Raw genomic sequence first — 10,656 nt, 5'->3', positions numbered from 1 at the left:
ATATATATATATATATATATATATATATATATATATATATATATATATATATATTTATTATTTCAATACTTTTTGAACATTTCCTTCTCAACTAGTCTCAGTTTGGGACGCAGCCGATGGTCCAATAGGAAAACTTGACTTCTGGCAATTAATCAAAAACAATTTTTTCTCATTTAACCATAGATTACATTTGAAATTTCATTGAGAAAAAAGTATCCAACTGAAATCAAAGTTCAAACAGAATTCGATAAAACTCCATATTAGCATATATCTCTAGGATGACCACGATTTTGACATATGTTGTTCAGATTATGGTTCTAAATACTTCCCAAAATGTTTCAGTAGTCGCTCATTGTTTATTAAAAAATTATTAATAAAAAAATTTTATAAATAAAAATAATTGTCCAACATATACATGAATAAATACGTGTAGATAACATAGACTTCTATATAATATTTAAACTGCTAAATAAGTGTAGTTAAGGATTGTTTGGTCGGAAAAATACCGTCTGCCATCATTGAAAGGACCTCACATACGTGACCTGAGTGACAATATGTAAATGGAAGGAAGCAATATGCTATAGTGCGTGTCATTACTATTCCTATATGATACAGTCCTTTCAAAGATGGCCGCCCGATATTTTTCCGACCATTCGCTAAATACGGGTATTAGCAGTCTAGTTTATGTATAGAAGTCTGTAGTAGATAGAGGATAGAAGACATCTCTCTCTATCCTACAAAAAACTTAATCTAATCTAATTCAACCTAACTTGATCTAATATAACCTGTATTCATAACAAAGTAACTTATACATCTTATATATAATATAATATTACAATATAGCATAAATATAAATCTATATACATGTCAGAAAAAGATGTACATGTATATCTCTTGATAACGTATGCTGATATTAAAGTGATATATTAGGTTAACTCTGTAGCGGACGCACCTTTAACCACGTTCACAAGAGGACGCATGCAGTACTCAGTGTCGTATCTTTAAAATTAACGTATCAATGAGTTTAAATGAGCTAAGGCCGTATTAAAAGTGAGATGAATAAGTTAAAATCATTTTTCAGAATGAAGACAACTTATTCTGTTATTTAGATTTACAGTTGCCAAACTGCAACGCTACCTGTCTCAAAAATCAAAACTGCAACACTTAGTACTCCATCTCGTCTATGCAAATTTCTTAAATATATACGGTAAATGTATCTTAAATGTATCAAGAAATAACATCTTACTTATGAAATTTAATTCGTTAATAACAGTTTAATAAACTATGGACCACATCCAAGTCTTTTGAAACAGTTTAATAAACTATGGACCACATCCAAGTCTTTTAAAGATTACTTGAGATCATGACAACATATGTCAAAGTGATAGGTGTGCTAAAATAAAGTTTTACTATCACTCATTTTAACTGAAATATTTGAATTTTATTCTTAAACATTAGGACTAGCCACGATTAAGAGCTTTATCTCTATCAGAGAAATCAAAATTATAAATTTTTGAAAAAACACATAATACAAAAGAAAAGAATGTTTATTTATTCTCCTCAGTTTTATGCAACGTCAATTACATATAAAAGCTAAAATAAACCTAAACTTGAACAATTTTTACAAGAAAGTTCAAACTCGTCATTTTCACTGCTTTGGTAATCTAGTGAAAGAAGTATACAAGACAGCGTTGAAACGAAAAGAAACAAAGTTCCAGTGCAGCAGCAGTTTAAAATAGCAGGCCTCAAGTATACATATACCAATCGATAGACTGTAATCCATGCTGGTTCGTTAATTCTTGGAGCGTCCGTGACGCGAAGTCCCAATATCGAATCAATATCGCACGAGCAGCCCTTTGAACCGCCATCGATGGATACGGACGTCAAGCTCGACGAAGCTCACTTGGCGCGTTATCGACCATCCTGATGTTCTATGACGTTCGGGCGTCGGGCTCTCCCCTGATCCGAGTCAGGAAGCTAAGGCAGATACAAAAATACCTCTCGCGCCTCGCGAGGTTACTGGCTGTTAATATCAGCCTCGGCGACGGTTTGTTCAACGAGCCACGAGATGGCCGGGGGTTGCGGCACCGCGACGCCCGGCGGCCCACGACGCCCGGCGTCGGCAGTAGTAGTTACGTCGGCGTCGACGTCGTCGCGCGACGTCGCCCTCATCAGCAACCGGCTCAACGGGCTCGACCATTGGCTGGGTCGGAGGTAGAAGGGCATCCGGTGGCTAACGACGACGTAGTGGGGCGAGGGTGGCAGTCGTGCCGGGCATGCGGGCGGGGGTAAGGGGGTGCAACGAACCCTCTCGCCTCGGCTCGAGTCTACGGAGCACGGAGTTGTGTTCGAATCATGGCGACACCCGACCCCGTAGACCCAGCCACCCTAGAGATTAAGACCCGTAGCATAGAACAGACACTACTCCCACTAGTGAAGCAGGTAAGACTATTTTTCCACGTGAAAACGCAACGATCGGATTGCTCGTTCTTCACACCGGCGGCGCGCCGTCTCTCTTTCCTGTCTCTTTCTGTCTATAACCCTCTTTCTCTCTCTCTCTTACTATCTTTGTCTCTCTCTCCCTCTCTCTCTCTGTCTCTCTCTCTCGCTCTTTCTTTTTCTCCTTCTCTTTCTCTCTTTCTCTTTCTATCTGTCTCACCGACTATCTCTTTCTCTTTCATCGCGTCTCGGTCTGTCTTACGCTCGTTCTCGGCCTTCGTTCCTCTTGACGCGACGCTTCGCGTACCCGGCACATCCATGCTCGCGTTTCGCTATCTCGCATTTGCTGTCTAACAGGTTGAGATTTCCTGGTCTTCTCTCTCGGAGCCTCTCGCATTCTCTTCCTCTTTGTTTCTCTCTTTCTCTCACTGCACCGCGATCACCGCGTGCGAACTTATGCGGCTACGCGTTCCGATCCGTGTCGTTCCCTGTGTCACGCGTGCGTTGATTCGAGCGACCGCGAGATGTTACATGCTCATGTGCGTGTGCGTGCGTACAGTGCGTCGCGACGCCGGGAATGTCGAGACGCTCAACGCTGCGTGACGAAGAGCACAAGACGCCGGAGCGAGACGGCGGAATAGGTGCGCGTACATCGTGAGTGAGGGACAGAGAGGGAGTGAGAGGGAAGGGTGAAGAGGGAAGAAGGGAAAGGGAGAGTGAGAGAGTGAGAAAGTACGAAATGGAGATGGAGAGCAAGAAAGAGACACGCGATCGCGTTGGACGACTTAAAAAATCGAGAGCAAAGAAAAGACACGCTGATATGAGACGACACACACGATGAGACAAAGCAGAGAGTGACGCGATCCGCTGACGCGACTCCAACGAACACCAGAAATAGCGCCAGATTCCCACGCTCTCTTTCTCTCTCTCCCGCTCTCTCCGATCGCGTGCTCGACATAGCAGTACTCTCGCGAATCGTGGATCGTGTCTCTACAGCGCATCGTCGAGTGCAGCATGCGCCGTTTTCTCACAATATCAAGATAGTGCTGTGTCTCCCGCAAAAGCCATTAAACACACCCGGCTCACCTAAGGGTGGGATTTCGCAAACTTTAACACTCGTGACGTCAAGCATGTATTTAATACGTTCGACGTAGCCGCGAAGCGTGCGCCTCATACGGCGTAAGGGATATTTCGGTGGTCCATCGTCTCTGTCTTGCTCTGTCTTTCTCTTGTTCTCCCTCTCTTGTTCTAACTCTCTCTCTTCCTCTCTCTTTCTTTCTCTTTCTATCTATCTGTCTCATGTTCACTTCATTTCTCTCTTCCTTCCACGTCTGCTCACCTCAGCTCATATAACGCACGCTCACACCTCACGCACGCTTTCTCGGCGCCGGCACCAAGCATTTTCGTGGTATACGTCGAATTTATGGCTGCACCCTCGTTGTATAATAGCTGACACGTGCGCGATGCACGCGCGTGAGCGGCATACACAGACCCGTGCGGCAGGGTCAAAGGCCGCCGAACGAACGCCGGCAATCAAAGAATAAGTCGCCCCGCTGGGCTCGCGCGCCTGTCGGCGAATTCGCACGCGACGAGAAAGGTACGCTGTAATTAACGTTATTAATTAGAGATGGCTCTTTTTTGTCGACACAACACAGAAAGAGAGAGATCTGTTGTGCCGGTTTTGCGCCAATTAATTGTGCAACTAGAAATTTCGTTCGGCAATAGTTTTGTTAAGGAACCGTGTGTCGCCATTGGATAAATGACGCACTGCGTTTTCAGAAACCGTTATCGCGACAGAACGCGTCTATAAATGCGCAATGCACCGCCGCATGCAGTAGACAGCACTTGCATACATAATGTATATATGTATATGCACGTACACGAATAACCGGCCGGTTCGATGAAACGGTGCGCATTTCGCCTTACACTTCATCGAAATTCGTTTCATCGCCCGATGGAATTTATTACAGCCAGACGGATTATCATTAAACGGCGGCGTGGGTCGCCACAATGTGCGATTAATTGACTTATCGAGAGCCAGCTCTGAATTTTTTATAAATCGTCATGTATTGTGTGTGCGTGTTGGTGCGCGCGATAAATCGTGCCGCTAAGAGATGAAAGATGGAGTTTTGCGAATTCAGAGAGATATATTTCACCGTTAGGAAGAGGAAAAAGAGTCGATAGTCGCATCACGTGAGAAATGAGATATCTCCGTTGACTGTGATGAGATACCTTCCTCTTTCTCTTTCTTTCTCCATCCATCCTCCCTTCCCCCTCTTTCTCTCTCTATCTCTCTATTCAGATAATGAACTTATCCCCAATCCCAACGTTGACCTTCGGTGAGCTCGAAAGATCGTACCCCGTTCCGCGGTTAATCTCGTCAAATGAAACAGAGGCCGATCTAATTCACGCTTTCAGTCGGTCAACACACACAGCATCTAAAAAAAGGGATTACGTCGGCTGATTCCTGCCGTCTCCACTGGCGGTTATGTCTCTCTCTCCCTCCCGCGGACGGTATGGTCGCCCGATCCGCTCCAAAAAATCGTTACGATTAATTTCGAGGAAAAATAAACGAAACGCGTTGGCCTATGACTCCTCTCTCCCCTCCCCTGTCTCTAAGGAATCCCATTTAATTTAACAATCGGTAGAACCTGTTATACCACGCAGATAGACACTAGATAGGTACACAAATTTGGGAGCAACTTTACTAGTCGATCTGTAAAGGTTGCATCCCTTATGTGTGATTCATATGGCATTCATATTTATCGCGTAGTGACGAAGGAGCACAAAAAAAATATCAAAATTCACTCAAAATAATATATTCAGAATAATATAAAATGTAATAGGAAGACCTGAGTACAACTTTTAGTAAATTTTTAGTAAATAAGAAGCAACATGATCGTAAAGAGCATCAAATGAGTGCGTAATTAATGGATTAGTGGGATTAATTAATAATAATAACCTAAGATAAAGAGTCAGTTTGATGTAAAAGATCCACCGCGTACGTTGTTGGTTCGGAAAAATATTCGGCGCGTACGTTTGACACGATTAGACATTATTATCTTCTTATAGCATCAAAGTAATAAAAATATTACATTATTGTATGATGTAAGTTTAATGATTAATTCGATAGGAAGGAAACCTAGAGTAGCCGCCACTCGTTGCAGCACTTACCAGTTTTCGCCACTCTTACTCGGATTTTATCAAATATTAAGTATGAGAATTTATTATTTATCAATTATATTATTTATTTATTCGATTTCTTTTAAATCCGCGCAAGATCACCGAAAACAAGTAGAGTGTCGACTACTGAACGTTTTCACCTATTCGCAATTTACATTTGCCTTATAAATGTAATTAGAAAGATTGTAAAGTTTCTGTCATCGATTGTCTCACATGACGTGATAATCCTGAAAGTCTACTTGGACTATTATTCAACCAACTACCTGTCAAAGACGTTGCCACAACGACATCGAGCAGAGTCTATTAGACGCTTCAGGGCATTCTCATGACGTCATTAAACCTGTGTATAACTCTGCGAAACCTACAAAACGCCAGTGGGTTGCGCCCATTGACTGCCTAACCGAAAAGGCTAAAGGGTACATCACGAGAGGGTACATTGGGTACACCAGCGAAGGGAATAGTCTCGTTGATAGCTTCGCGAAAAGAGCGCGGCCGTGATCGTCGTGCGACGATAATTATCGGCAAAAGTACGCGGCAAAAAGATGAACGGAAAGGAAATAGACGGAGGTTATTTCGAGACTGCGAGGAGGGATGCCGATCGCTCGTGGTCGACCTTCGTGTCGTGTTTATCGATATTTCTGGCGGCGCGCCGGTGTGCGTATATACCAACACAGGCTCGGGCACGAGCGTGTACGTGTTGGTTAATCCTCTTGGGTTAGGAGGGCGTGCAGTACGAGTGGCTGGTGCATGGCACAGAGGGCGATCGTTACGAGCTGCAGCCACTTGTTAGAGCCCCGTCTAGCCGTCTCCGCGTCACCTCCGCCGCGCTCTTCTCTTTTCCTCTCGCTCGCTACGTCTCACCTTCCGCGTTTTCTCGTTCCGCTACTTGGACACTACTAGCTTCCTCGGCTGTGCGGGCTCTGCTGGCGAAGAAGCCGCTTCCCTGGCGATTTCCGTCACGATTTCGTCCTGCGTCGGGTCCTCTATTGACCGCCGCCACTTCGCCGACGCGGCTTCGCCTGCACACCTGTGCACACTCGGCAGACTTCGCGTTCTTCCGATAAACGGGGTTACCGGCGGCGATGTCTACATCGAGCGAGTCGTCTCTCCCTTGGAATAGCCGAGATAACCGGGAGAACCGCGGCTGCTTCCCCGGAAATCGTTGGGTCGTGTCGAGAACGCGAGCGCGCGATTCGCGATATGTAAAGATACATGTTTGAACATGCGAAGACTTCCTAAAGATTTTATTTACATTTTATTATCTTTCTGTGTTTTTTTTCTCTTGCGAAACCACCTTGAGCGAAACAAAATAACTTTGTATAAAAATAACTTGCAAAATAACTTGTGAACGAAATGATCACGGGGAAAGTGAGACCCAAGTACGATGCTCTCTCTTAATAGGTAATAGCCGTATTCCGAAGGCATCACGACGCTGCTCGTAGTAATTCCGCTCGGCGAACTGCCTTGAACGCTTTGATTGAGTCCGTTCATCGAAGTAGCCTGTAATTAAGTCACCGCCCCTTGGCCATTAACAGTTCTCGTGATGGAACTTTCGGTGGACATGCTTAAAAATTCACGGAGCTTGCTCTATCTTTTACTATAGAAGATGGTATAGAAGCATAAGAACTTTTGAAAAGAGCTGCTGTGAGAGAAGTTTGCGCATTTTTCTCCAGATTTTTCACTTTTTGCAGTTCCAACAAGTATCGAATATCAAAACCCTTAAATATCACGTAAGTGAAAAACTCTGGTTCTCAACTCTTCAATGAAATTTAAATTCGCGTTCAACGTAAATAAATTATATTATATTACAAAATTTTGCATTTTTGTTATGAAGGATCGTTTTTTAATAAATCGAATGCGCTGAACACGAATGTGAGCTCAAAAACTATTCATCATTTCAGGTATCCGAGAAAATAAGAGTTTAAACCCATGAAAAACGCGTTTTTGGCTATTTTCATAAATTCATAACGCATGAACTAGATGTGCTAGCAACTTTGAGAAGATCTAAAAATAAAATTTAAATCTTCGCCTTTATTTTAAAAAATCAGAAACTCAAAGTGCAACTTCGTAACCTATTCCTAACAAAAATTTACCCAAAAACCTGTTGAACTTATAATTTAGATATTTTGTTGTATTTTATGATAGCGCTTTATCTCCCCTGTAAGGCTTCTACGAAATTGTATTTTAAGTTTCCGACTTTTTAAAATAAAGGCAAAAATTCAAGCTTTACTTTCAAACTTTTCCAAAATTGCTGGTACGTCTAATTTATGCGTCATGAATTTACATAAATGTTTAAAAACGCATTTTTTTGAGGGTTTAAATCACTATTTTTTTTTTTAAATCTGACATATAATGAACAGGTTTTAAGATTACATTCGTATTTAACGTATCCGATTTACTAAAGGTCAATCCTTTATGACAAAAGTAAAAAAAATTAGTCAAAATTTATAACCTAACATTCGTATTATTCATCGAGCAAGTAATAGTCTCATGGAAGTGTCGTCTTCAAAAAAGTATCCAGATATAGATGTACATAAATTATTATTAAATTTGCTCGTCGATATGTCAAGATTATATCCATGAATGTTCAATGACATTCATATGTGTCATATAGAATAACTAAATAAAAATAAGAAAGAAACTCTGTAATTCTTTACCGCAATAAATTAAATTAATTGCCTTGAACGCCTTGCAATAAATTAAGAACATAGAATTTCAATCAACTTTTAAGTGAACTCTATATGTGTATCTCCATCAAGAAACCTAAATTATCAGTATAGTGAAATTCCAATTTCAAAATAAATAAATCTGTAAAAATTATAATAAATCTGAATAGAAATTGTAACTTTAAAATTACCTCGCCTTTAACTACGCCTAAACTGCACAGTCTAAACATCAAAGTCATATGCGAATTATATCCAAAACGAGTAATCATCTATAACCTTTGTTAATTGTTTCCTTGTAAACGCTTTTAGACGGCATGACTTTAGAATGACAATGAAAAAGCACCCATCTATCTATCTATCTATCTATCTATCTATTTATTTATTTACAATAACATGCTCGTCTAATACAGTAACTATTTACAGTAAATTACTCTATAAACATATAATAAAAACAATTGTAAAGTTTCCATCATCGGTTGTCTTATACGTAAGATGACCAAACAACCCGATTTTTCACCCTTTGTACCAAATATTTTCGAGTGCTATTCGGGACACCGATTTGTCATCATTTTCAATGATTGTCAAATACTTTTCGAATCTTTTTACCCCCCTCCCGCCCCTGCTTCACACGTTTATGAAGTGTCCCGAATTCAGGGCTGGGAAATCTGGTCACCTTACATATACCGCGAGGAGAAACGAGAAGATTGCTTACAAATGACGTTTTCACGATACGCTCCACGCTATTCTCGACACTCCCGAGACTTATTAACGCGCGAGACTCACTTTCGACGAATAAAAATGCGAGAAACGCGGAGCGATGTGGATCGATGTGTGCCCATGGCGAAAAGATGACCATGATGACAACCTCGTAGTGCGAAACGAACGCAATTGGTCTAGAATGGTTTGTAAAGAGCTGAGCACAATAAAAGGAATAAGGAATAGGGAATCGAGAATAGAGAACAGGAAACACACAGAGAATAGGGAACAGTTCAATATTAAAACGTGAAACCTAATTCATCAACGCAGAATAGAGGAATAGAGGAATAGCATTATTTCTTGTTTTCAGTATTCCTTATTCCTTATTCTCTGTTTCCTGTTCTTTATTCCTTTTATTGTACTCAACCCCTTACTCGAGCAGGTTAAGGTGTCCACATCGTACAGCTCGTGTCGTTGTAGACGCGCGACCTCGTTTGCATCACTGACGCGTTCATATTCATGCACTTTTGGCACTTTCAGCGCGCTAATGAACTTTTGATGTACATAATTGACAGCGCGCGCATCTGCGATCCTTCTTTTCATATCGAGCAATTGCCATGGACACAATGCTCCGTATTCCATACGTCTTTCGCTTGTGTTTTGTGAGTCTCCTGCAGAAATAAGTATTAGAGTGCCGAAAATAACGACATGCGATCGTCAGGACATATCGTAAATACATTATTACGGAGCAATCTCCTTCCTTCTCGACACATACAGCTAAGGTGACCAGACGTTCCGATTTTCCACCCTTTATCCCGAATTTTTTCAAGTGCTATTCGGAACATCGATTTGTCATCATTTTCGATGATTGTCAAATAATTTTCGGATCTTTTTATCCTTCTCTCCCTGCCGCCCGCTTCACATATTTATGAAGTGTCCCGAATTCTGAGCTGGTAAATCTGGTCACCTTACTTTTACGTGATGACAAATCATGAAAGTCTATAACATATTGCTAGCATTATTGCCTGTACATACTAGACGCACATAACGCTATTGCAAAAACAGGCAAAAATTCAGCCGCACATTCCGGTCGACCTGATAATTCGCGCACAACAGAATGTCGATAACATTGATGATGAGCAACTTCGATTGCTAGCTTGCGGCTCGCTTCGAGCGAGAGGCGCGCGGATCAGCGCAAAAACGAATACACGATAATTTGACGTGCTATATCGGTCGTAGCAACAACAACAGCATGTGTTCGGCGCCGAGCCGGGGGGAGGGAGAAGGGGGACACTGCCTTCATTAGCTGCGGCTACAAAGAGAGTTAAATCACACTTCAAACCGCGCAACGGCCGCGGCGCGCTGAAAATACATCTCACACGCGAGCCAGAATTACTCATTTCTATTCGCCTTATTCATATTCATTCGCCTTCGTGTTTATATCTCCCGCGGCGCTGTTTCCATCGCTCCCTCTTACCGCGAATACCACGTTCACGTTAATCGCGCGCCGAACATATATTGGCCATTACCAATGGTCGGCCAGTGAACGACGAACGACTTTGGTAACGTGTGACGACTTCCATGCTGCCGAGAACTTTCCGGATTAGAAAATGGCTGTTTCTTCCCTTCCTCTCCCCTTTCTCTCTCTCTCTCTCTCTCTCTCTCTCTCTCT

The 10,656-nt window shown here is 42.0% G+C and overlaps 1 protein-coding gene across 4 annotated transcripts in view; it reads left to right on the top strand.

The window, feature by feature from the left end:
* Window positions 1-2,247: 2,247 nt before the first annotated feature.
* Window positions 2,248-10,656, top strand: part of LOC116849707 (alpha-catulin) — a 134,944-nt gene continuing 126,535 nt past the window's right edge. For 2 of the 4 annotated variants that reach the window (XM_032827116.1, XM_032827117.1), the window contains exon 1: window positions 2,248-2,442. In XM_032827116.1, the coding sequence (XP_032683007.1) occupies window positions 2,356-2,442 (87 nt within the window). In that variant the 5' untranslated portion in view covers window positions 2,248-2,355. The remainder of the gene's footprint in view (window positions 2,443-10,656) is intronic. The other 2 variants (XR_004379192.1, XM_032827114.1) reach the window with 1 other exon arrangement.

Source organism: Odontomachus brunneus, unplaced genomic scaffold (assembly GCF_010583005.1).
Source record: "Odontomachus brunneus isolate Ranch 3 - 2012 unplaced genomic scaffold, Obru_v1 Obru_scaffold_124, whole genome shotgun sequence".
Classification (NCBI taxonomy): Eukaryota; Metazoa; Arthropoda; class Insecta; order Hymenoptera; family Formicidae; genus Odontomachus; species Odontomachus brunneus.
This window is presented reverse-complemented; position numbering and strand designations above follow the sequence as displayed.